A 27,709-nucleotide genomic window follows, 5' to 3' on the forward strand; every position below is an offset into this window, starting at 1 on the left:
CTCACATTTATACCCCTAAATTCCTTTGAAGTCTTTGTGTTCAGGGGGCTCTGAGCCCGGTCCAAACCAGACCTGGGTGTCTTCCTGCCAGTACACAAATCCTTTCTTTAATAGTGAGGGTCTGGGCCGCAGACACTCTGCAGGAGGTGGAGCCATTCCTTCGTGGCAGCAGCACAGCCCTCTTCGCATCAAAGGGGCTACTCCGCCCACCACACCAAAAGCAGGCCAGCCTTTTGCTGTCTCACTACTCCTCATTGGGGTCAGGCCACTTCCCAGACCCTGTCACATCCAAACCCAGACAGTCAACACACAACCAGGCAGAGGCACACAGTATGGTTAGGACAAGAAACCAGCCAATTCTAAAAGCATGGTTTCTAAACACACGATTCAAAAACAATCTTCACAAAAATATGTGTTATTAAATTCTGAGTTCAGGCACACTAAACTCCATCTCTCCATCTTATGCCTAGCGGAAGATTGCTGGAAACATGTGACACAGCATTCCCCATTCTGTCCTATGGGCAACCTTGCAACAGTGAAAAATGAATTCGGCAGTATTTCACTGTCAGGACATGGTACACACCTCAGTACATGTCCTACCTTTCACATACACTGCACCCTGGCCAGGGGGGTACCTTGGGCCCACTATAGGGGTGTCTGATGTGCATAAATCGGGAAGGGTCAGGACTGGCAAGTGGGTGCACTTGTCAGGACAACAAGGCAGTTAGCAAACTGCTTGCAGGCACTGCAGTGGCAGTCCTGAGATCTCTTTTCAGGGCTACTTGTGTGGGTGGCACAATTAGTGCTGCAGACCCACTAGTAGCATTTGCATTACCAGCCCTGGCACACATAGTGCACTTTACTAGGGACTTCACTCGTAAGACAAACATACCAAATATGGACAACCAATTACCATAGCACTTTATACAGGGAGCCCTTGCACTTTGACACTGATCAGCAGTGGCAAAGTGCCCAAAGCATCTAAGTCGGCAACACAATGTCAGAAAAAGGTCTAGGAGAAAGGCAAAAAGTTCAAGGAACATTTGCCAAAAAAGGACCAAGTCCAACATGGGGCCACACACCATTATATATGATTTAATAAAGTTGACTTTTGAGTCAAGAGCCGACATGAAATCAGTAAAAGCTTTGAGTGACTTTTGAAGACTATTTGCTGTTAAAGCCATTAGCATAGTATCATCCGCATATGATCACAGCGTAACTTTGTTGCCACTTATTCAGGGAAAATCATAATCCTTATCTATTAAAAATGCCTCTAAACCATTAATATAGATTAAAAAAAGAAACAGAGCTATAATACAGGCTTGCCGTACACCTTCTGTAGAAACGATAGACCTTATGGCAACAGTAGTGGAGGCATGAAGCCTACGTAGCAGGGAAATCAGGGCCTCCTCAACACACATAGTCCCCATTAGGGCCCACAACATCTCTCTGTTAACATTATCAAAAGCACTGGACAAGTCCATGAAGGCCAAGTGTATGAAACCCCATAATCTGGGACAGGATAAGGCACTGCTCTGTGGTGCCCATTCCCCTCCTGAAGCCATATTGCATCCTTGACACAATCCCTAAATCAATCGCCCAAGTTTCGAGTCGGGCAAGAACGACCCTCCCTAAAACCTTAGCTGTAGCATCAATGAGGGAAATTGGCTTATAACAGACTGGATCACTCCTGTTACCCTTTTTAAAAACAGGAACCACAACAGCCTTCCTTCATGACACTGGGATGGGACCAGTCACAACTGATTTAAAAACATTGGTCAGGAGGGGTGCCCAGAGGGCGGGATTACTTTTATATAGGTCTAGAGGGACTCAATCGGGACTTGGGACTTTCATGCAAATTCCCTTTGCCAGAGCCTCCTCAACCTCAGCAACAGTGAGCGATGCACTTAGTTGGGCAGCAATGGTTAAGTCTGAGGTGGATCCTCCCTTTCCTCCTCTAACTGAACACAGGATTCCCTCATGTCCCCCATAATCAGAGAGGCCATCTGCCCAGCCTCATCCTTAAAAAGCAGACGGTTAAGGATATTTCAGAAACTTTTAGAATATTTGAGGGCACTGGCTCTCTCCAAATCTTCCCAGGCTAGTTTCCCCAAATGCTCCTTCCTTAAATTAATAACACTTGTATATGCCATTTTAAATTTGAGTTCTGTCACAAAGATTTTCACGAAGGGCCATTTAAAGATTCCTTTGGGTTCTGGAGCACTCTGTATTAAACCGACCCCCCTCTGTCAGGATTCCCTCATCTGAGTGGATCTGGCGAGTCTTTTAGCTACGTCTACACAGACAAGTTCAAATGACCTCATCTGCATGTGCGTCATGTTGGAGGCATCTCATGATAGAGTCCATATTCGCTGCCACAATTTTTCTCTCAAATTATACATGGTTTATTTGCCCAAGTTTAAGCTTACCCCTTTGTTGAGATCAAATTGAATGCAACAACCATCACCTTTCCTTGCCAAGGCTTTTGTAATCAGGGAAATAGTTAGGGGATTATTATCACTGGTGTCATTTGGTTCTATCTCAAAGACGCCAACAAGTGGCAAGTACCTTCTTGATATAAACATAAAATCTATAAAAATCCCATTACATCCTCCTATATATGTGGGGCACTGTGCTACAAGGCTAGAGGCTAAGTCATTAATAAGGCCTAAATCATTGTCAATGATAATAGAATTTAGGGTCTCAACCTGTGGTGTGTGAATACAATTTGACCAAGGCTGGTCCTCTAAGTCCAATATCCCACAAACTCGTTTGGCACTGAGCATGTAGGTAGTATTGAAATACCCCACCCAAAGGATACATAGAGGCTGCCACTTACCTGAGATAATGTTGATTTCTGACTGAAGGGCTTCTATAACATAGCAACTATTACTGTAAAAAATGTTGTAATGCCAGTTTGAGTTAGAAATCAAGATTACGTGGTACCAGGGGGAGTAGTCAACTACAGAGACTTGTCTAGACCCATATTTTTGGGAAATTACGGACACCAGCCCTCCTTTAGCCATGCCAGTCATGTTATGTTATTTATGCTTATAGAGCGCTCGATTACCCTAGGGTGTCCTGGCGCTGAGCACTGATTACCTGAGTAGCATAGGCCTAAAAATGGGAAAAGAACCATGTCTTCAAGCCTTTCCAAACGGAGATGAGATCTGGAGCATTTCTCAGTCGGAAAGGCAGTTCATTCCAAGCTTTAGAGGCACAATAAGCAAAGCTTCTGCCTCCACAGTTTGTTTTCTTAAAAGAGGGTGTTTTCACTTGTTTGGAGCCTGTTGACCTTAATATTCTGTTTGGGATATACCATGAAAACTTGGATTTAAGGAACTCAGGACCTGTTCCATTCACAGCTTTAAAAACAATACAAAGCGCCTTGAAGCGAGATCTCAAAGGGACTGGAAGCCAATGCAATTTCTTGAGTTCTCCCTTAACAGAGACGAACCTGGGTGTCCTGGTCAGCAGTCTGGCCGCCGCATTCTGGGCCACTTGCAACCTGTTCAGATGTTGTTTTTGAACATTAAGATATAAACTGTTGCAGTAGTCGAGAGGCGACATTATAAGTGCCGTCACCACAGTCCTCAGACTCCCTTCGTACAGGAAGAACCTAATTTTCTTGATTATTCTGAGAACCATGAAGCATGCAGAGGTCACCATTCTCACATGGTGCCCCATGGTGAGTTTATTATCTACCACAATACCTAGATTCTTGGCTTTTCTATATGGTATGGGACACAGGCCCAGATCCTCAGGCCACCACTCTGGTGTCCAAATCTCAAAACCTCAGTCTTAGCTGAGTTAAGCTTTAGACAGTTGGCAGACATCCACATTGAGATGGATCCCATACAATCATGGAAGCGAATACCTGCTTCCTTTTCTGCTCCCTCCATTACCGACAACACAATTTGTGTGTCGTCAGCATAGGAGGTGAGCTGGAACCTAAAGGACCTGATGATGCCAGCCAGGGGTGCCACATAGATGTTAAAAAGCGTGGGGCTAAGAGGTGAGCCCTGTGGCACCCCGCATGGCAAAGAAAAGGGTTCAGAGATGTTACCATCTAGGTCTACCGTTTGTGACCTATCCGTCAAAAATGATTTCAACAATTTCCAGGCCAAACCACTTATCCCTATTTCAGATAACCGGTTAAGTAGTACCATATGGTGAACCGTATCAAAGGCCGTGGATAGGTCTAATAGGATCAACATCATGTTCCCTCCCCTATCCACGGCCTCTCTGATTTCCTCGGTCGATTTTAACAACGCCAACTCAGTGCTATGAAAAGCTCTGAACCCATATTGTGATGGATCCAAAGAATTATTGAGTCATGGTGTTGCATGGACGGTAAAGGAGCGATAAGCGGCTATCACAATGTCATCCTTATGCCATGTTTCCTGGAGGCAGACAATATCAAATCCCCTAATGTTCTCAAGCCTCTCCTCATTTGCCAACATAGTGCAAATGCTTACAATGTTTCAGGATTTTTTTTCAAATGGGTGAGTAGTGTGTTCAGGGTCCACTGTGCTCCCCGAGGTGGAATTAGTAGTGGGAATGGAAACAATAGCTGCCTGGTCAAACCCCTCCCATCCACGGTTATCATCAGAAAAGGAAGAGGGAGACGGCCAGCACTTGCCAGAGTTCTATGCTCAGTGGTGCTAATAAGGTTGAATGAGGTGGTTCCAGGTGGCTCAACAGGTGGATTTTTACCAATATCAACATCTTCTGAGGCTCTCTCTAGACTGATGCGTTGTAACCTAGATCTTCTAGTTTCGGCTGTGCTGCCCACGCATACGGGCAGTCAGTTGATTCAGCTCAAGCCAGAGAGAGTGTCAAAACAGTTGGAGTGGATACATGACGTGAACTTGGGGACTGGGGATCTATTCTGTCATCTCAATATGGGTTGTTGTCTCGTATGAGACCCCTGATTGAGGGGGGGTAAAAGAAGACGAGTGGACGTACCTTAATCATTTCATTAGAGGAATTTCTGAGATGTATCAGTGTAAAATGTGCAAGCACAGCTTTAATAAAGTTAAGCACAACACAATCCCCGTTCACACGTTCAGCCGTATTGCCCAACATATTCACCCTCCTTGCCATAATAATATGCTCAAGCCAGTTTGTTTGTGATAAAAAATTTCCTTGAGAGCCAATAAGCAGATTTAATTAAGCTCTGGCAACTCTCTCGATGCCCCGGCGGGAGCTGGGGTACTCCTGTTAAAATCAATGTATATGGTGTACAATCTGGGGGTAAATCTAAAATGTCGATTGCCCCTTGTCCCCCCTGAGTAACTTGCAGTGAACCATTTAGATTTGTGGAGCTTTGTGGGTATCTCCCCCACTCAGAGGGCCAGAGCTCTCTCAGTTAGTTACCCCAGGACCCTGCTTTCAGTTGTCCCCAACAAAGGCCCTTTCCTGTCCCACAACCCCAGATACTAAAGGCATTGAACTATTATTGTTCTTTGTGGTGACAAGCTCCTGGGAGGAATTTTGGTTGTTTGTAATTAGTAAATCACTTATAGGGGCAGGCTCTCTCAGGTTGGCACTAACAGTAACATCATTAACATCTTTCAACCTTTTATTAGAGCAGCTTGGTTAGGTCAACATTTCATCATGTATTCTTGATATCGTTAATTTCCCTGCACTGTTCAAAAAATGGGCAAGATGCTCTTCTATGCAAATAAGTTGTGCTAAGATGGGTGCAAGGGCTCGCTGTACAACTGTGTTGAGTCTATCAATGGACATGTCCATTTCATCCTGTGTAGTGATTCTTCCTCCTCCAACCCAAGATTTACCCGGGCAGGCTTGTTTAGATCTCTCTACCCTTAGTGAATGACCCCTCAGTCTATGGTCAATCAATGCGCCAGCACCTGCCAATTCAGAATTACAATGTTTGGTGTAAGTGGGACTTGTAACCTCTGACCGACACGGCATCCTCCACCACTATATATGAGTCGGAGGGGGCTGAAGCTGGAAGATCAGGTGGTGGAACTGATGAAAGTCTATGCTCCGCCAGCTCTATTTTCTTATTGATAGCCCCCACTGCCTTTTGGAGAAAGCTATCTGAAGTTGTATCAGTATGTTTTACTGGTGGCATGGGTTTCTTTTTGCCCATGCTGAAGATTGTCTTATAATTAGGAAAGCTTTTTTTACCTTAACCCAGCTTGAGACAGTTGTGCCCTGTAACTTTATCTTGGCATCCAGACAGGAAAACCAAGGGGGTAGGCCCAGCCCAGCCTCTTCCGGGCTTCTTCAGGGCACATCCGTGAGCTAACTAAGAGCGTCTCCGGGTGCAGAAAGATCGCGTTGGCACCTCTCGGCACTTGAGGGCTGCTGGGGACTGAAGTGCAGAAAACATAGTGTGGCATGCTTGTGCTAGGATGGGCTCCTGGTCTGCGGGAGCCCCAAGCTGACTAAGAGCGGCTCCGTCCGTGGGAAGATCACATTGGCGCCTCCTGGCGCATGAGGGCTGCTAGGGACTGATGTCCCTTAAACAAGCATTTTAAAGAAAAACTTAATTGCTCTTCGGTTCGGTCAGCTACCAACAATAGCAAACCAACCCAGTTGGACACGCAATGGCACCACAACATGCAGACTCTGTGGTCATAAAAAAGAAGTTTTATTCACCTGATCTGCATTTTTCCATATTTATATCCTGCTTGTGTCACTTTATTGAAGTCTGATTTTAAATCACGAGTGATCAGGACATGTAGGGCCCCCATTATACAGAGTCTCAACCTGTCAGACCCTCATGTGAACTGTAAGCTGTTATCCTAACGCTCCACAAACTTGTCCTAAATAAAATACAGCCAGAAATAATTAGATCTTCTCAGCATAATAAATATATTACATGGAGGTTATAACTAAATTTAAGTTCACAGAAAAAATGGAACATATGTGCTATATTGAAATACGATTTTAATAATTTTTAATCTGAAGGTTAAATATACTGTATAGTTGTATATTCTAACTGATATCGTTTTGAAGATCTATATGTAACATAGTTATGGGTTAAAATAGCCAAACAATAAAGCTTACTTACTTACTTGGACATGGTTCATACATCTGCGAACGAGAGACCCTATTTCTAACAAGTGCAAAGGCCAAAATATTCAGCTTGACTCTTCAGAAAGGGAACATTTCTAATGCAGCAATTACAGCCAAATCTTAGGTGATATAAGGGGACAATATCCCTCTTCTGCATTGTCAATTGTCTTATCTAAGCCTGTTCAAACCTATCTGTACCCCTCTGTCGCCATACTCCTGGGTTACTATATTTGCTCATGTTGAATCCTCTACTTCTGCGGAGCCCATCTGTGAGGCTCCTATCCTTAGCCTTCTTAGAGATGCACCCGAGTATGCAGATAGTGCCACCAATGAGGAGCTGTGGCCAATTGTTGCCCCCTAAGTCAGACATCTGTCCCCAAACTGAGAAAACATCTGCCCACAAGGAGGACAATCAACAGAGGTCACTGACAGCTGTCAGTGTCAAGAGCCAGGCCTCTAGCCATCCTGAGTTTCTCATGCCTGTTAGGCTTCTCAGAGTGTGGAGCAACACCAGCAGGTTATGGACAATCTCTTTCCACTTTCTCTTTGCCATGCAGTTGAATGCTGAAACTGGCTTCTCAGCCCAAAATCTCTGCTCAGTGCAGTTCTGTAGCCAGCAAAAAAAAGGTTCAGCAAAAAGGCCCAAACATTTGTGTTAATCCTGCAGAAAAGGCACATTTTCCAAATAGATTGGAGGGCATCAGAGGCAGGGGTGGAAAGCAGACCATATAGGGCAGGTGGGAGGAGAAGTGGCTGCAGAACGGACCATGTATGGAATGCAGCAGTGTTAACAGTAAATCATGGGACCATGGTGGATAAGAGGCAGAAGGAAGGGTTAGGCACAAAGGACTATGGAGCTGAAGGGAAGGGGTAGATGCAAGACTCAGACAGCAACAGGCAGAGGAAGGGACCAGGAGCAGGGGCAGCAAACTGCCCTTGCACGACAGGCAGTAGGGGCAGCACAAAGAAACATGCATTGAAAAGGAAGCATAAAGAACTATGAAGGGCAGGAGGGAGGGAACATAGCATTGCACTTGGACAATTTATGGCAGGGGGCAGGAGGTCAAAGTCTGGGGCAGCTAGCTGGTCAAGCTGTGCAGATGGAAGGGACAGTGGCAGCACAATAGACAGTGCAGAGTGGGGGGAATAGGAGCAGTGGTAGCTCAGTGAAACATGAGGGGGCAGGAGGGAGGGGAAAAGGACTCAAGGTCTCATTTGCTGGCCTGAAAAAATAAGTTAAAGCACATGTAGGAGGGCAGGGCTACACAGCTTCCATAGTCCTATGGGAGGCCCCAAAGGAACTTCCTGGGGCATCCATAGAGCTAAGAAGAAAAAGAGCTGCGTTCTCCCTTTTCAAACATTTATACCACCGGGGTGGGCCAGGGCCTGGTGAGTTGGACATTCTGCTTTTACGGGGGGGGGGGGGGGGGGAAGCAGTGGTTCCCACATTTCCTGGAGCCAATTTATTGATTAAGAGGCATGGGCCATCCTCCCTGAGCCTTACATAGGCCCAGGGGACCTCATCTGAGGCTGATTTGTGGATTAAGGTGATAGGGTGAACCCTTACCCAGGCTTGTGCACCCCATCACCCAGGGCAATGTGATGAATGAAGGGAGGGAAGCACATGGCTCCCCTCCCTGAGCTACAGTACAAATCCAGGGATCCCATCCCTTGAGAATGTAAGTTTGGCTTGGTGGGCGGGAGGAAACCTTTATTTTTCTTCCCTGTCTGTGCGCATGGGTAGGGAAAAATATTTTCTCCCCCTGCAGGGGTAGAGTAAAAATCTACTTCTGCAGGTGCGCTTTTCACTGGGTACTGCCAACACAACACAATGGGGCTGCACCGGTGAGCACTGGGACACCAAACGGGTTGGAAAGCTTGCTTTCATTATTTGGCTTAAGTTCTTTAAACAGTTTTTTAGGAATATGCATTTAAATTATATTTATATCTGGGCAGTTGGTCCTACAGTGCTGCAAGTTAAAAAAAATCAAAAGTTCTAATTGGTTGAGAGGATTATTTTTCCCATTCGACGTTTCAGTACAATGGGACTGGTACCAGTACAGTATGTAGCCAAGAAATCTGATTGGCTGGCCATGATATGAAGAGAATGCTGTGGATGCCTTTAAAGGACATGGGTAACATGTGCCAAAGCTAAAACAAAAATAACACATAATGGGGCAGGATAGAACTATCCTGATCCCCTAACACTTATGCGGTACCCAGAGGGGCCCGCCTTGCTCAAAGTAAAAAAATAAAATAAATTGTTCTGCAGGCCTCCTGAGGAACCCAGCGAGAACCCCTGTGAAGTAGTGCAAGACTCCATTATGAACCGTAGTTCCACAAGATCGCACAAGGTTCAGTAAGTGAAGCTTGCGTGGTGTTTAGGCTACCATATTATTGGGAAAAAGTTGGAAAAGAAACCAAGAAAAATTGGTGCCGGTCCATAGGAGTTTGGCTGCCTACATTATAGCATACAAACCTAACAATGCCTTGGATACCCACCATGCACTGCTTATGACCTCACTTAATACATCACTAATGATATGTTGAATTACAAAATTTATGACATTACTAATGGCAGTACAAATGACAGTGTAGATTACACCACTGATCACAACATAGATGACATTATCCAATGGATTTGAACGTTTTCTAGAAGCTTTTGATACTAGAAGGTATTCAGCAAGTTACAAGTTGACCCAGTACTTGGAAGAGTGTAAAACCACTCTGAACATGTTCTTGATAGGAGCAAGACTTGCAATTATACTATGACATGTTTATATAGTTTTCTATAGTTCTTCATGACAACACTTTAACGTCATCATGTACACAGAAATCCACATGAGAAATATGTATTGCAAGTACAAGGTTGTGTTTTTTATTATATTTTTGGTAAGAGGCATTTGAAGACATCATTTTTTGAAATGCACATCTGCAGCACACCTTAGTTCAACTCAGTATTTAACTATTTAAAGAAGTACTGCTTGCTTTTAAATTTTGACTAGTGTCAGAGAGTGCCCTTTTTGTCATGGTCATTCCCACCTTCTGCGACTGATATTCATATTTTTCAACTGTTGTGCACTGAGTCACTGTTAACCTGGCCCCAGTGCCAGTCCTCTTTCCCTACAACAAGGTAAAATGTTATAAATGTAACCCAATTGGCACACACTTTGGCACCCCTGAAAGTACCTAATAAATGGTACCTTTGGTACCTAGAGTATGGGTACCAAAGAGGGTCCCTAAAGCCTGCAGCATTTATTATGCCTCCATAAGGGACCCCCATACAAATTGCATGCATCCTACCATATCAGACTGTGTGTCATGGGGCAAACCATGAGTTAAAACACAAAATGGCAATCTCACTGTGTGCCATGTCAAAGTCACTGCATGCAATATATGTAAATCACCCCTACAGCAGGTCTTGTAGCCCTTAGGCAGGGTGCATTATATCACATCTGAGAGCATAACATGAGCAGATGTGAACCTGTGCTGTCTAGTTTAATTACCAGATAATACAAGTGAACAGCAAAGTCATCTTAATTATATAGGCACTGGACATTACGAGTTCCCAAACGACATGATGACTCTACTGAAAGCTATGGTGTTTGGTATCAAACACCTTGTCTTAATAAAGTTCATCAAATTTGTCATCAGAGCTGCTAAAATGCTGGGGAAAGAGAAGGCAGCAATTTTTCGGTCGGCCGGCCGGCCATGCCAATTCTTTGTAATAAAAACTCTCGCGGCCGCCGACCCCTACAGCAAGGCCTACCTGGACACTGTGCTCAGCATTTTAAAACTAGCTCTTTTAAATATTTGTATATGTATTTATGAGTCACATGGTTTTAACATTTTGTTATGGTTTTTAGTAATCAAACAATAAACTTGAATTTGAATTTGAATCTATGGTGTTTGGTAGCAAACACCTTGTCTTAATAAATATGTACAGATACCAGTACAAGATTTATTATGATATGCACCCATAGGCCCCACCTGAAAAACCTACCACTATCTAGTGTACTGGCTGAATTGTATCATCCAACCTGCCACCACAGGCATGTTTCTGCCGGTGAGAGCTCACATTCTCTGAGGCCAGAAACAGTGCTTGCTCTTTATGAATGTGCTCACACCTCTTCCAGCAGGATGGCTAATCATTTAGCATTTCAGTGCCATGGGCTTCAAAGCCCCTGCTGCTTTTGATATGTGACCCTGGCTTCCCCCAGACCTGAGTGACTCTACCCCCTGTCCTGAAGCTCATTTGGCACCAGGACAGATGATAAATTAGATTTGCAAGTAGGCGTGTTACACCACCAGGCTAGTCACACCCCTAAGGTGGGCTGCCTGATGTGCTCCATAAAAAATGATTCCACCGCCTTGTTTTTGGTGGAATTGTCAACTCTGGGACAGGGTTATGCCTACTCCCCACAGGTTGTGGTCATATGTGGGGTGTAGTGGCTTCGCTTCTCTTACCGCCCCCAAATTAAGTATTTCAGGGGCCCCTTGACACCAAGGACTCAGATTTACCTGACTAAAGAAGAAGAAGGGCAAAGAAAAGCCAAATAATGATAGCAATGGCTAGCTGTGGACCTGCTGCCAATCCCTGCCTGCCTGCTGTTCTCCCAATAATTGCAAAGACCTGATTGTCCTGCAGCTCTGCATCCTCAAAAAGCCTCAGCGGGCTGCCAGTACTTTCCCAACCAGCCAACATCTCCCTTGAAGTGAAGGAGCCACTTCCTTGCAGCCTGAAGGCACCAACTGAACCAACCTGGTACACTGTCCTTCTGACTGCTGGGTCCACCAAACAGCAGCCATGCTGGAAGACATCACCGTGATCCAGAAGATCATAACTGTCTTTCCACCATGTATGAAGATGTTAGGCCCCCGGTAGCAACCCTGCACCAATACCTGGGGTACCGGAATGTTTCAAATCAAATCAAATCTTTATTTCGGTTATTGCTAACCATAAAAGACATACATAAAATATACAATACATCATTACAAGAGCACCAACCATTTCAGTACACAAAGAAAAAGGATATTGCTCTCTAAAATATGAACACAGAGCGAGGGGCATGGTTTCACTGGTCCAGGCAGTTTCTCAATCTAATACATAATTTTAAAAATTCCTTCATTTGGAGAACACTGTCACTGTGCAAAAGCTGCAAATACAAAAGAGCCGGTCTGATTTGTTTAAAATCAAGTTTTTTTAAAAGAGTCACTAAATATAATTTACGAGGAAATTCATAAAATTTGCATAAAAAGATAAAATGCAGCATATCCTGCGGAGACTTTCCGTCGCAGCCGCAGGGCGCTGCCAATTTATTAAAAATATCACATTTAGGTCGAATAAGCAGATGATGAAATTGGTTAAACCTAAATCTGGTCAGTAAAAATTTCTCATGTGAAGAAAAAGACCCTTCCAAATATGGTTCAATGGCCAAGGTAGTCTTAAGCATAACAAATTTTCTCACACTTGGTTTCTGGAGCTCCACGTCTTCTCTCGTGGTCCTCTTATCACACAAAAATAATTGTTTAATTTGCTCCAAATCTCCCGGAATGTTTGTTGCAGCTAAGGCTTGTTTAGTGTCCAGCCAAGACAGACCTCCCGAAGTGGAACATCAGCATCAGCAAGGTCACCATCAATGTAATGTTTTGTTCCTATTCCCTGTCACATCCTATTCCCTGTCACATCTAAACTGTGAGAGCCTCCAATGCAGGGACACACCAGATATAACACCTCTGCACTGGAGCCCCATAGCCTGAGTTTGTGCCTACTGATGGTGCATCCTAGTCCCAGAGACCCTCAAGAATTGACTCTCCTGTGGGATCTGACAGACCTGTCCCTTAATCCAAACTTGCAGCCTTTTTCTGTTACAGGTTTTCCCTACAGACTTCAGCAATAAAATTCAATGCTACTGTGAAGACAGAACCTTCGTACCCGGACTACAAGGGCAGGTGAACCAAAACTGCTGGAGGTTCTAAGGCCCTCTGCCCCTATTTACCTAAAGTCCAATAAAAAAAACTTGTAACACAATTACAAGGGTATGTTATTTCCATAGGAAAAAATTACCCTGTTGAAGGTTTATGCCTCTAATCTGGCAGCTGTATTTTCTGTTTGTCTGAAAATCCATAACTCAAAAAGTACCTACCTCATCTCATAGATCTTGGTGCATAAATGAATATAAAAAGCTATGTTATTTTTCTAAATTGGTGTCAGATTTCCTTGTTGAGTGTTTGTCTCATTTATTGACTGTGTGCAACAAATGCCTAACACTCCCCTCTGGTAAGCCTAAGGCTGCTCTACCACAGTACCGCAAATAGTCACTTTAGGATTGTTGAAGCAATCCCCTGTATACTAGTAAGAGATACCTGGACTCTCTCAATACAGTTCACCTCATTTCAGCACACTATATAAAGAGCCATCTTCCTACAACTGGTAACCAAAACTTTCAACATATAATGTTTACCATACTGAAAGAGACTAGTTTCCAGTATTACATTTTTTGTATTTGAGGAGCAGTAACTTGGATGATTTTCCAGGGATGTGATCAGTGATGCCATCAATGATGTGATATGAGATTTTATCAGTGGAGTCACCAATAATGTCATTTAATATATATGGTGTGATGTAATTTGGAGATCATACGCATAAGCAGTGCATGGTTGGAGCATATGTTATGATTAGGTAAGTAAACCATAACTGGTGAATTTCTGTGTCATTTTGATTTTTAAAAGGTATTTTTAGCTGACATTTTCACCTGTAATAATCTTGCTTAAACCTTTCTTTCCAATAGAAGAATCCCTATGAGCTGGCAGTTGATGTCGGCTGTGGAACAGGGGAGAGCACTTGTTTCTTGGCTGCTCATTTTCAGAAGGTGGTTGGGATTGACATCAGCGAGGCTCAGATCGAAGAGGCCAAGAGTGTTGGTGCACCCTCCAATGTGTCCTACCTGTAAGTTAATCTCAACTTTTAACAGAGACTTCATAGCAGGTACAAGGTGGTCAGTGCCTTTCATAGTCATGTAACTATAACATCGCACAAGCAGTCACATCTGCAGAGGTGGTAAAGCAAGATAAATAAACTTCTGATACAGTTTGAGAATTTTTGTAAAATATATTTTACCAACATAAACATAAATTTAAATAGTGTGTTCCAAGTCATTTAATGCTGTTTGTAACACTCTGGACATCACATGTCTTTATGTCCGGATTTAATCAAGAGGCTCTAAGCAGAGGGGCTCTTCAAGGAATACCATGGGGAATGGTGGTTGGTGATCTTTTAACTTGGACTGGGTGCAGTTCATTGAGGTCTGCTACGTGGAACTGCATGAAGTGGACAAAAACTCTGCAGAGTTCCGCATGCAGTGGAGTTTGATTGGCACCAGTTTCCCATCTGCAACTTGGAGTACGTCTTCACATTGCACTATGCTGCTCTCATGTGCATCCTGATGTTAGGAATCACACGTGATGCTGCACTATTGGGTTCGGCATGACCACGTGGTTTACATTCTGACTACGAACAACATAATCGCTCGGACGTATTGCAAACCGACCGAGTCGGTCATAAGGGTTCAAACACGGTCAAGGAGTTTCTGAGTGTCGGGAGGAAGCTTTCCGCCAAACATCGTGATCGGCCCCAAAGTCTAGAGTGGACAAGCTTAGGTTAGGCGTTTATGGTTGCACAACACAAGGCCTGAATGATGACACTGATGACTGATGTTCTTCATTCTATATCTAAAATATGGATCACTTTTTAAGTGTGGGTGGGTAAACGGGGCGATTGTGGGCTCTTACTTGCATGCTTTATTTAGCTGGTATTGTTGTGAAGTTTCTACAAATCTACATAGGATCTGTGCATTTAGACAACATAAACTAAGGGTTTAGTGTCTAGACTGATTCCAGACTGTGAGAAGTTGGCCTGGCGTATGCTGGTCACTAGTTATAGTGGCCACCTTGCACCAGTCCTATTCGACTCTTATGGTAGATAGGTTTAAGACAACCTTTTAAAGAAAGCTATCCTAGTGGCAGCTGTGGAGAGCAGCCTTCACGCTAAGTCTCTGAGGAATGTAAAGCAGCTTGTTTTACCTTATAATCTCTTGAATTACCAAATGAAAGGACACCACACAGGTATATATCAAATATGTATGTATATATCAACGTTTCACAATAAGTTAAGGAAAAATATGGCTAGGGCCCTAGGGGCTTACAAGACCATATACTAAAAAAGAGGTTTAGGAAAGTCGACTTGCAAGGGGATAAGGCCTAGGGCCTGTAGAATCGCTGGGGCTTCACTAATCCACCCAAGGCAGTGTGAGAACACAGTCGCAGGTTCCCTATTGATTTAAATAGAGCAAGTCGCGGTTGGATTTTGAAAGTTTTAGGGTACTTTGAGGAAGTCTACAAGCAAGCCACTTACAAGGTAAGTAATTCGAGGGCCAACACACACTAGGGCACTGGAGTGAACGAGTTACCTCACCCAGGGAAGCCGGGTGCATAGGTGTCTTTTGGTGTTGGTCGTGTTGCTGTTTTCTATGGAAGCCAAAGAAGATTTGCTGCTTGCGAAGACTGGAGAAGTGTCCGGTGGAATCCAAGGCTGGATTCAAGATGAAGATGACCTGAAAGCAGAAGGGACAGTGTTCACAGTCACTTGCCAGTGACCCGGGCCAGGAAGATGGATGCCCACAGAAGCTGGGTGATTTCAGGTGATCAAGGGTGTTTTGACTCTTTGCCCACGAGGTCCAGGAGGCATCGATGATGACCAGCAGCTGGATTCAGAGTATCCCACAACGTCTGCAGCTTACTGAAGTATCGGCAACCGGATTGGAACCAACAAGCCCTGGCAACCGCAAGTCTCGTGCAAAGTGAATAAAGTCAGTGGTGCAAGGTCTGAGGGACTCACCCATTAAGGGTGAGTGAGGGCAGGCCTGGAGCAACCAGGGGAGGCCTTTGGTTTGATAAGAAAGTCTTCAGGGGACCCACAAGCCAACGGTCAAGTGATCGTGAAGATGCCTCGTGAGGAAATGCTTTACAGGAGCCCACGGTCACTCAGGATGGGGTAGGCCTCTGATTTTCGGTGCACAACCTGCTGGTGGCTTGGGCCATAAATGGTCCAATGTACAAGTTTGTAGAATGTCGTAAAGGGGTTGCACTTGACAATAGTGCACGGTACCTGGGTTTAGCTGTTCCTCATCACTCGTGGGGTCCACTCGCCTCAGCTCTGCTGGGGACTCACAATGGCCATCAAAAAGTCAGGAAATCCACTTCCGGGGCTGCAGAGACTTTGGACTCCAGCAGGAGCGGGAAAGTTTGCTACCGTTGATTAGAGTTTTTGGTGCCTGCCAAGCAGGGGAGTCACTCCTTAACTTCAAGGGAGATTATTCCATCTTCCAAAGGTAGTCGAACATCGAAGGGCCAGGATTCTTCAAGTAAAGTGTCGTCCAGGGATATCTAGTTTGTAATGACAAGGGTTCCCTATCTTATACTAAAAGAAAGGGAGGAGCCTACTGATCCCCCAGTGCAGGACTTCAAAGCACTCCGAGAGTGCACCCACCCAGCCCCAATACACTAAATCCTGTCTGGAAGGTGGTGACACCTCCCTGTGACAGGATGCCTATTGTTGGGCCTCCTCCACTGTGAGTTTCAGTCAGCAGCATGAGGGCAGCCCAGTGTCTGTGCTGGTGGCATCCATTTTGTGATGCCAGGGCTCTTTCAGATTTCTACCGTGTTTCCACAGTGGGTACATGTCGTCCCCTCTAGAAGGGGGGATCATACTCCCACACCATTTACTGGTGTGGGGGTATGATTCCAAGTTGTTTGACACCAAACACGACATGTTTTGATGCAGTCATTCCAAAGTTAGCATTTACCGGTAGGTTATAAAGCACTTAAGAGTATATGGTTTAACCGCATCCACAAACAGCCACAGAGAATAGACTCTGCCAGCTGCAGAGGGGCCCTGCTCATGCAGAGGCACCCCCTCACATTGTTAACCAAGTACCCTGCCCTCAGGATTGATAGGGCCTGCCTTAGGGGTGACTGATAGGTTTATATGTGTGTGTATGGTGCGATATAGAAACCTATACCTCAGTGAGGAGTGCTAACACTACGTCACCCAGGCTGCAGTAGCAGGCCTGCGGTGTCAGATTTAGTCTGCTTCCCAGGGGTGGCATAATACATGCGTCAGCCCCTGGTAGGCCTGTGAAGTACCTATGCCCTTGGTACCTAGGGTACCATATACTAGGGGCTCATAAGGTACCACCGTATCCAAGCACTAGTGCAGCTAATATGCACTCCAAGTTGTTTAGAGAGAACAGAGAGACTGGGGCCCTGATTAGCAGGGACCCAGCCAGACTATAGACAGAAAAGAGTGTTAACATCAGTAAAAAGTGGGGGCAACATAAGTGCAGATCCTACTCTCCTACACAGACACACCAAAAGGATATGTTAGATGGTGAGCCCTGCTAGCTCACAGTGCCACTATGAGCCACTCTTACCATGGAGCGAATAGCTTCTGGCAACTATCAAACATGATGTTGGACCCGGCCTCGTAGAATGGCCCTCCGTGCCCCCGCACCACCGAAACCTGGTACCTACAGCCCAAGCACCCGGCCCAGCCGAACCTCCCCACCAGGACACACGCACCGGCCCGGACATCCCCGTCCCTGGCCTCTCTCCTTTCGGCCACCCCGGGCCCGCGTGCCCACTTCATGCACCAAGATGGCCGCCCGGCCCCAGCGCGACCCGGGCCTAGAGGCGCCACTCCGGCTGGAGGACATCACGCTTCCAGGGGGAGAGAGGGAGGAGCAGTTTCTATCGCACCTCTGAACTCCCCCGGGACGATGGGTTTCGATCGGCCCTCCGGCCTCCCTGAGGGCTGGCTCCATGCCTGCTGGGTGTCTGGGACTCCTCCCGACCTGGCCCTGAAAGGATCAAAAGACTATAGCAGGAAAACCCGACAAGCGACCCCCAGGTGACAAGACCCCTGCCTGCACAGACTCCGGACATCAAAGAGGGGTCGAACTATAACAAGGGGTGCTCTGGGGCTATCCGGCAGATTCGACGCTGGAACAACGAGAGCCTGCTGACGTGGTCGCGGCTCCTGAAACTGGAACTCACCTGAGCCCTGCTGAGTGACTCGCGGCTCCCTGAAGATCGTAAGACCTCCGAACTTGTACCTGAGCCCTGCTGAGTGACTCGCGGCTCCCTGAAGATCGTAAGACCTCCGAACTTGTACCTGAGCCCTGCTGAGTGACTCGCGGCTCCCTGAAGATCGTAAGACCTCCGAACTTGTACCTGAGCCCTGCTGAGTGACTCGCGGCTCCCTGAAGATCGTAAGACCTCCGACCTTGTACCTGAGCCTGCTGAGTGACTCGCGGCTCCCCCAGACTCTCACGGTCCCGCCGGACCCCAACTCCGACCACGTATCCCCCAGCTCGAGGATTGGGAGCTGTGCGCCGGATACGACCCTGCTTTGAACCGTTACCAGAGACAGTCCCGCTACCCCCTACCTTTCCGAGACTCTTGAGCCCGTGCTCACCTTGTACATATTTGCAGTGATACCTGTTTGATAAAGCTTGTTCTGAGGATACCCAGTGTGGTCTCTCTGTGTCGTGTGGTGCCAGAAGTACGACCCTAGTTGCGAGATTCCTCCCCCCTGGGGAATCTCCCGCCAGTGCCCGGCTACGATACTTTGAGGGTGGGTCTCAGGGTAGTCAGGACCCCGTTCCGGGCTCCTCTGAGGTCGCCGTCTAACATTGGTGGCAAGCGACGGGATTCGGGCCCATCACCTAGAGATCGTACAGTAAACGACGGACGCACGACCAACAAAGATGGCAGAAGGAAGCGCCACGAGCTCCGCAGAAACCAACGCCAACAGAGTGTTCCAGGTGGAGCATCTGGAAGAATACACACACAAAGAGCTAAAACAATTTTGCAAAGAACTTAAAATCGCTACCACTGGCCTCAACACTAAGGAAGACTTGCAGAAAGCACTGAAAACTTGGGTGGAGACCGGGGCCTCCCGCCCGGAAGGCACGGGGGAGCGCCCCGACGAAGCCGAACCCCCCCAAAGCGAAAGCAGTAGCAATCAGGTGCGAGGCATCGTACCAGACGGGGGCCTATCCCCGGAAGAGCTCGCGGACAGAGAGAGAAGCCGCAGTCATGAACTCGAGTTAGCCAAACTCAAAATCGAGGGCGAATTGAAGTTAGTGGAGAAAAAGCTAGCAGTAGAGCAAATGCGGGTACAAGGCGAACTGGAAGAAAAGAAGCTCCAACGGGAGCACGAAGGAAGAAAGCTCCAACTGGAGCACGAACGGAGCTTAAAGGAACTCGAGCTCAAGGCCCGAAATGAGGACGGGAGGCCCTCGGGGAACCGAGAGACGGCCCCCCCAGCGGAACAGAAGGTCCACATCCCCAAGGATGTGGTCAAAGAATATTATAAAAACGATGACATTCAGCAATGGTTTCGGGCCTACGAGGTCGCCATGACCTCCCATCGGATTCCACAGAAGGACTGGGGGGCGGGGTTGTGGGGACGGTTTCTGAGCGAAGGAAGGGACACCCTGCTCGACCTACCCCTCTCCCTGCAGACCTCCTACAGCCACATGAAAGAGGCTCTCCTCACAAGATACGGCCTCACCCCAGAAATGTACCGCCAACGGTTCCGGGACTGCAGGAAGATCCCGGGCACCACCTGGGTGGAATATGTAAACTTTTTTAGTCGGGCCTTCGATGGGTGGGTCAAGGGCAGCAAGGTCACCACCCTTGCCGAACTCACGGACCTCATGTTATGGGAACATCTGGCTGCGAACTGCTTCGTAGAGCTACGTCAACATCTGCTGGATAGCAAGCTCACAGATCCCCGGAAGCTGGCCGTGGAGGCCGACCGCTGGACCAACACCCAGGTCTCCCGGGGCATGGTAGGAGAGTACCCCCGAACCAGTCAGGGACCACCCCGCCAGAGAGGGGGAGGGAACCAGGGAGGGCCGAGGGAGTCCCAGCCTAGCCCCCCGAAGACACCGCCTCCACCTTTCCCGGCGCCCCCCCCACCAGTAACAGGGCCCCCTGGGAGACGGGGACACCGGGTGACCGTCACATGTTTTCGCTGCCAGAAACCCGGGCACTACGCCAATGACCCAGAGTGCCCCATGGCCACCCAAGTCACCCCTGCGAGGCAGATAGCCAACGTAGCCCTGGGGGAGGAGGTTGAGGAAGCCGAGGAGTGGGAACCCGCCGCTATGGCCCTAGTATCCCTGGGAGATAGGGAAATGATCCCTGGTAGCCTCCTACCGTCCAACACACAGAAATATGGGCAGCTCGTCAAGATCAATGGCCACCAGGTAGAGGCCCTGCGGGACACCGGGGCCAGTATCACCGGTGTCCTCAGGCACCTAGTTCCCGAGGAGCAGATCCTCCCCAATGTCTTTTGCCCCGTAATCTCTGCAGACAATAGGGAAAGTATGTGTCAGGTGGCCCTGGTGCCATTTGAGTGGGGAGGGGTGATAGGTAAACTCAGGGTGGCCGTAAGAACCTCCCAGCCGGTCGACTGCCTCTTAAGGAACGACCTGGAGAGTTCTCCCTGGAAGCACGTAGAGCGCAAGGCCCACCTAGGAATGATGGGCCTCCCCGAGTGGGTGTGTGCCACCACCCGATCTATGACAGCCCGACTCACTCCCCGGAGAGAAGTCGAGAGCACCCCGGTCGAAGTAGCCAGCACCGTCCCTGCCGAGGGTCCTCCCGTTCCCCCATCGGAAGGGTCCGTCGCCAGCGACGAACCCGCACCCTCCGACCCCGCCCCGGTCCCCGAGTTGGGGGATCTACCCGAGTTGGCCCATTGGCGCCACGAGGGCGGGCCCACCCGAGAAGAATTTTGCCGGGAGCAAGCCACCTGTCCTTCCCTGGTCGGGCTGCGGCGCCAGGCCGAGGGCCAAGCCGCAGGTGACCAGACCGGAACGCACCGAATCTATTGGGAGAATAACGTCCTGTATAGTGAGCAGAAATCAGTGGAGCTGGGATCCGGACGGGTACTGGTGGTACCTCTCCGCTTCCGGGATTTCCTCCTGGGCTTAGCCCACGATGTCCCCCTCGCCGGTCACCTGGGTCAGGACAAGACCTACAGCCGTCTCGTGACCCATTTTTATTGGCCTAAGATGAAAGCAGCGGTAGAGGCCCACTGCAAGTCCTGCCCCACGTGCCAAGCCAGTGGGAAGAGTGGGGGGAAGCGCAAGGCTCCCCTCCAACCCTTCCCGGTCGTCAGTACCCCCTTCGAACGAGTCGGGATCGACATCGTGGGGCCACTGGACCCCCCCACCTCCCAAGGTCACCGTTTCATCTTGGTCCTAGTGGACCATGCCACCCGCTACCCAGAGGCTATTCCCCTACGCACCATTACGGCCCCAGTGGTTGGCCGGGCCCTGATGGGGATCTTCTCCAGGGTGGGTTTCCCCCGCGAGGTCGTGAGCGATCGCGGCACTAATTTTATATCCAGGTATATGACGTCCCTGTGGCAACAATGTGGGGTGTCCTATAAGTTCACCACCCCGTACCATCCCCAAGGGAACGGCCTCGTAGAGAGGTTTAATAGGACTTTGAAAGGGATGATCGCTGGCCTAGAAGAGCCCCTCCGGCGTAAGTGGGACGTCCTGCTCCCCTGCCTCTTGTTCGCTTACCGGGAGGTCCCCCAGAAGTCCTTAGGGTTCAGCCCGTTTGAATTACTCTATGGGCACCCCGTCCGAGGTCCCCTCAGTTTAGTTAAGGAAGGGTGGGAGGCAGCACCCCAGACCACCCCCCGAGATGTGTTCCAGTATGTCCTGGCCCTCCGGAACCAGACCAGGAGGTTCCGAGAACTGGCCGAGGCCAACCTGGAGGCGAGTCAAGAAGAAATGAAGCGCTGGTACGACCAGAATGCTACTCTGGTCGAGTTCCAGCCGGGCCAGCAGGTGTGGGTCATGGCCCCCGTGAAGCCTGGCGCTCTCCAGGACCGATGGACTGGGCCCTACAAAGTGGTCGAGAAGAAGAGCCAAGTCACCTACTTGGTGGACGTCCAGTCGCCTCGGGATCCCCTCCGGGTCCTGCACGTGAACCGCCTCAAGCCTCACTTCCAGCGGACAGAACTGAGCCTCCTGCTGGCCACCGATGACGGGGCCGAAGATGAGTCGGATCCCCTCCCGGACCTCCTGTGTATCAAGGAGCAGGATGGCTCCGTGGAAGGAGTGAACCTCTCCCCAGCCCTCACTGCCCAGCAACAAGCGGACTGCCGCCAGCTCCTAAGACAATTTTCTGACCTCTTCTCCCTGACCCCCCGGGTCACCAACTGGTGTGTTCATGATGTGGACACCGGGGACAGCCCGCCGGTGAGACACCGAGCCTACCGGGTTCCTGACCGGGTCCGGTCCTGCATTCAAGCGGAGGTCTCGAAGATGTTGACCCTGGGGGTGATCGAGCCCTCTGACAGTCCCTGGGCCAGCCCCGTGGTCCTGGTCCCGAAGGCAGCGGCCCCCGGTGTCGCCCCCGAGCTCCGCTTCTGCGTGGACTACCGGGGGCTCAATGACGTTACCCGAGCCGATGCCCACCCCATTCCACGAGCCGACGAACTCATTGACCGACTAGGGGCAGCCCGGTTCCTCAGCACATTCGACCTCACCTGCGGATACTGGCAGATTGCGCTCACCGAAGGGGCCAAAGAGCGGTCCGCTTTCTCCACCCCCGATGGACACTACCGCTTCCGCGTAATGCCCTTCGGGATGAAAAATGCCCCGGCCACTTTCCAGCGACTGGTGAATAGGGTCCTGGCCGGGCTAGAACAGTTCAGCGCGGCATACCTGGACGACATCGCTGTCTTCAGTTCAGAGTGGAGTGAGCACCTCCAGCACCTCCGAAGGGTGCTAATCGCCCTGCGCCAGGCGGGCCTCACAGTAAAAGCCAGCAAGTGCCAGATCGGGCAAGGATCCGTGGTCTACTTGGGGCACCAGGTCGGGAGTGGCCAGGTCGCCCCTCTACAGCCAAAGATCGACGCCATCCTGGCCTGGGAACCACCCATCACCCAGACGGAGGTCCGAGCCTTTCTGGGACTCACGGGCTACTACCGAAGATTCATTCGGGGGTATGGCAGCCTTGTCGGCCCTCTCACAGAACTCACGTCTAAAAAACAGCCAAAGAAAGTGCAGTGGACGGCTGCCTGCCAGGAAGCTTTCGATGCCCTAAAAAGGGCCATGTGCACGGCCCCCGTCCTCCAGGCTCCCGACTACGCCAAGGAGTTCATAGTCCAGACCGATGCCTCCGAGCATGGCATTGGGGCCGTCCTGTCCCAAGTAAATGACCAAGGCCTAGACCAGCCCGTCGCCTTCCTCAGTCGGCGGCTGTTGGCCCGAGAACAAAGATGGAGCACCATAGAGCGCGAAGCCTTTGCCGTGGTCTGGGCACTCAAAAAGCTACGACCCTACCTGTTTGGCACCCATTTCAGAGTCCAGACTGACCATCGGCCCTTACGCTGGCTCATGCAGATGCGAGGAGAAAACCCCAAGCTACTGCGGTGGTCAATCTCCCTCCAGGGGATGGATTTCACCGTGGAACACCGCCCTGGTACGGACCACGCCAATGCTGACGGCCTCTCCCGGTTCTTCCGCCTCAGCGAAGAGAACCCCCCAAGCTGATGGGCAGTTCTCTCCGGCTTTCAGCTGGGGGGGACGCGTGTTGGACCCGGCCTCGTAGAATGGCCCTCCGTGCCCCCGCACCACCGAAACCTGGTACCTACAGCCCAAGCACCCGGCCCAGCCGAACCTCCCCACCAGGACACACGCACCGGCCCGGACATCCCCGTCCCTGGCCTCTCTCCTTTCGGCCACCCCGGGCCCGCGTGCCCACTTCATGCACCAAGATGGCCGCCCGGCCCCAGCGCGACCCGGGCCTAGAGGCGCCACTCCGGCTGGAGGACATCACGCTTCCAGGGGGAGAGAGGGAGGAGCAGTTTCTATCGCACCTCTGAACTCCCCCGGGACGATGGGTTTCGATCGGCCCTCCGGCCTCCCTGAGGGCTGGCTCCACGCCTGCTGGGTGTCTGGGACTCCTCCCGACCTGGCCCTGAAAGGATCAAAAGACTATAGCAGGAAAACCCGACAAGCGACCCCCAGGTGACAAGACCCCTGCCTGCACAGACTCCGGACATCAAAGAGGGGTCGAACTATAACAAGGGGTGCTCTGGGGCTATCCGGCAGATTCGACGCTGGAACAACGAGAGCCTGCTGACGTGGTCGCGGCTCCTGAAACTGGAACTCACCTGAGCCCTGCTGAGTGACTCGCGGCTCCCTGAAGATCGTAAGACCTCCGAACTTGTACCTGAGCCCTGCTGAGTGACTCGCGGCTCCCTGAAGATCGTAAGACCTCCGAACTTGTACCTGAGCCCTGCTGAGTGACTCGCGGCTCCCTGAAGATTGTAAGACCTCCGAACTTGTACCTGAGCCCTGCTGAGTGACTCGCGGCTCCCTGAAGATCGTAAGACCTCCGACCTTGTACCTGAGCCTGCTGAGTGACTCGCGGCTCCCCCAGACTCTCACGGTCCCGCCGGACCCCAACTCCGACCACGTATCCCCCAGCTCGAGGATTGGGAGCTGTGCGCCGGATACGACCCTGCTTTGAACCGTTACCAGAGACAGTCCCGCTACCCCCTACCTTTCCGAGACTCTTGAGCCCGTGCTCACCTTGTACATATTTGCAGTGATACCTGTTTGATAAAGCTTGTTCTGAGGATACCCAGTGTGGTCTCTCTGTGTCGTGTGGTGCCAGAAGTACGACCCTAGTTGCGAGATTCCTCCCCCCTGGGGAATCTCCCGCCAGTGCCCGGCTACGATACTTTGAGGGTGGGTCTCAGGGTAGTCAGGACCCCGTTCCGGGCTCCTCTGAGGTCGCCGTCTAACACATGACAACACTGACCCCTCAGGGATTGTGAAAACAGTACAGTACTTTTCGCTCAGTCACTTGTGCTCACTTTGTCTCAGAGAGCTACACAGAATAAACAATGGAGATAGTTTTTCAATAAGCATTTATTGAAACAGCGTCATTCTAGTGTAACATAAGTGTGCTGCAGCAACCATGAGACAGAAATAAATATATACGGTTATAAGCACCAACAGAGTAAAGGTAGAATTCTACCATAGTATTAAACAATTAATATTTGCAGGCATATAGATACATGACAGTAATCATGCGTACTGCTACGATGCAACCATAACTAGATGTACCTAAGTTTACCTAGCATGTTTGAAAATTTGCAACCAAGAATCACCTTAGGATAAAGCTAACCTCATTACTTCATGTGGGAGAGCGAAGGACCGTGTCTTTATTTCAAGAAGGACACCCCTTGAGGGATGGCAGACCACTGCGTGCTGGAGTGTCTGCATGCAGAAGCCTCAGCATCGTTCGCCAGCATGTGAGCAGGGAAGTCTTTTTCTCCTCTGGTTTGCCCAGCAAAGACGTAGTGCTTATATATCCAAAAGGTACCCTCAGGGGTTCTACGTAGAAGTGTACTATGGGCATGTCTGCATGCCCATAGTACACTTCTAGGTAGAACCAGACGGTAGAGGTGACCCTTATACAGAGTTATTTTGCAGAAGATGGTAATCCTGCTGTGATACTGAGAATCCTCATGCATAATACATGAGGCTAGTTTTCAGAGAAAACCACATGACAGTCATTTAGCACCTAACTAGGTAAAAGGTCAACATCAGACCCATTATGTAGGACAATGGTAGGAAGGATGTAGGTAAAAGGTAATGTAACTACCTAGGCCTATGTTGGGAGAATATTGGGGTTCATAACAGTGTAGCTTTCACCACATCCACCCTACCAAGTGTGTGATCCATTGATGGTGCAAATGAAGCCACATATCAATAAATTTCACAGCACAGGAGAAAAGGATTAGGGGTTTGATGAATGGATGAGAAAATAATTCAGGAGAAGGTTTTACAAAGACAAATACTACATAAAGACAACATTCATCTGGGCAATAAGCAGCAACACATTTATCATCAATCTGTTGTGGAAGGAAACAGAGGAATGAGTGGTACAGTTAAATGCATTGCAAGTAGTCCTTCAGATATCTAAATGTTTTGTCTTCTAAGTTGGTAGTGAAACCACCCACACAGTTCTCCAAATCTGATTGTCAATGGAAAAATTATACTGTATTGCAAAAATTACGTAGTGCATCTGCGCTCTTCAGTGCCTTCAGTGCCTGTCTGGACTGGGCCGGTAGGTAAGCAGGAGTGTGGACCTCAGCTTCTACCTTTGATCTGTGCAGGAAACTAGAAGGCCTGAAGATTGTTAAACAGAAACTGTATTTTAGAGTCAAGGAGAAGGACAAAAGGAAGGTAGGCTTCATGAGGAGTGTATCAACTTAAGAAAACTCAGAAATAGATTTAAAAAACAAGAGGGGGACTCAGAGTTTCACTTTTGTTGCAAGGGCAGAATGCACATACACAGCAGAATTTCAGTAATAAATGCACCTCTCTCCATTCCCCATAGCTAGGCATCAGACTCTTGTTTTATCTTTGAACTGAAGCTGTTAATAAGGTCATAGATCCTGCCCTGAATTCCTTCATCCCCCTCCTGATGAGTATCTCCGTCCCAGACCTGTCCTCATGACCCAAGTACGATAGACGAGTAGTGCAGAGGAGACATAGGATTGCGGTATTTTGCATAGGTTTTTATTTGTTAACCAAAGTGACTATTGTGGTTTCTGAAGAACCATAAAAAAAGAGAGGACGCTGCAAGTAAATTTGGCTTATTGTAAAAGGGCCAATCACTTTCAGGGAAAAAATTATCGAGTATCACTCAGGCCCCAAACATTGCAAATCAATCAACTGAATCATCAATCATCACTCACATAATCACTCACTCATTGTTGCAATAGTTGTAGTTACCTCCTCCAATCAAAGCATGGGTTGTTTAGGTGCTAGGTATTCTTCGGTTATGCTTGCAACATGTTAGAATTTGGTATTGGCATTCTTGAATCATTGCAATGCAGGCACCCTTGCAATATGCCGCAAGGTTGTGTGCCTTGGGTCACGGCTGCTGTGCTCTGTCACAGGGAGTAGGACGGGATTGGGCTGTATCTTGTAAATTTGGCACACTGCTGCCCTTTTCTTCTGGCACATGGCAGCACAGCAGGAAGGGATGCTGTGCTGCTGTGCATCAAAATTATTTAAATGAGGCCCCGAGTCTTAAGGAAATTGTTTGACTGTGCATACACAGCAATGTGGTTATGTCCAATATCTGAAATAAAAGGCTTCCTGTTGTAAGTTGAGAAGAAGCAGAATTTGCATCACTGCATAAGTGTAAGAATTCTATATGTGCTGTGGGTATTTGCCGAGACCACATAACGGCACAGGTGGCTTTGAAGATCATCCACCCTCCCCACAACAAAATAAAGAAATTAAAAAGGCTGAGCCCGGCGGATGGGTCCGAGGCCCGAATTTTTTTTAGTGAAGGTGGGCTAATGGCCCCTCCTACCTAAACATTTTTTTAAAAAAGGCACCGGCAAGTCGCCGGAGGCCCTTCCTCCTTTCTGCACTACTTTAAAAACATGCCTTCTGGTGCACTACTGGTTGGAAAATGCATATCACTGTACTCCTAGGGCCCTCAGGTCTAAAGCGGACTTCTTCCTCAACCA

At 48.8% G+C, this 27,709-nt stretch overlaps 1 protein-coding gene across 6 annotated transcripts in view; it reads left to right on the forward strand.

The window, feature by feature from the left end:
* The window catches only part of LOC146809212 (putative methyltransferase DDB_G0268948), a 520,756-nt gene that overhangs the window by 170,790 nt on the left and 322,257 nt on the right, over nucleotides 1-27,709 (forward strand). For all 6 annotated transcript variants that reach the window (XM_085614316.1, XM_085614312.1, XM_085614313.1 and 3 more), the window contains one exon: nucleotides 13,845-14,002. In XM_085614316.1, coding sequence (XP_085470442.1) covers nucleotides 13,845-14,002 — 158 coding nt within the window. The remainder of the gene's footprint in view (nucleotides 1-13,844; nucleotides 14,003-27,709) is intronic.

This window comes from Triturus cristatus, chromosome 7, assembly GCF_964204655.1.
Source record: "Triturus cristatus chromosome 7, aTriCri1.1, whole genome shotgun sequence".
Lineage (NCBI taxonomy): Eukaryota > Metazoa > Chordata > Amphibia > Caudata > Salamandridae > Triturus > Triturus cristatus.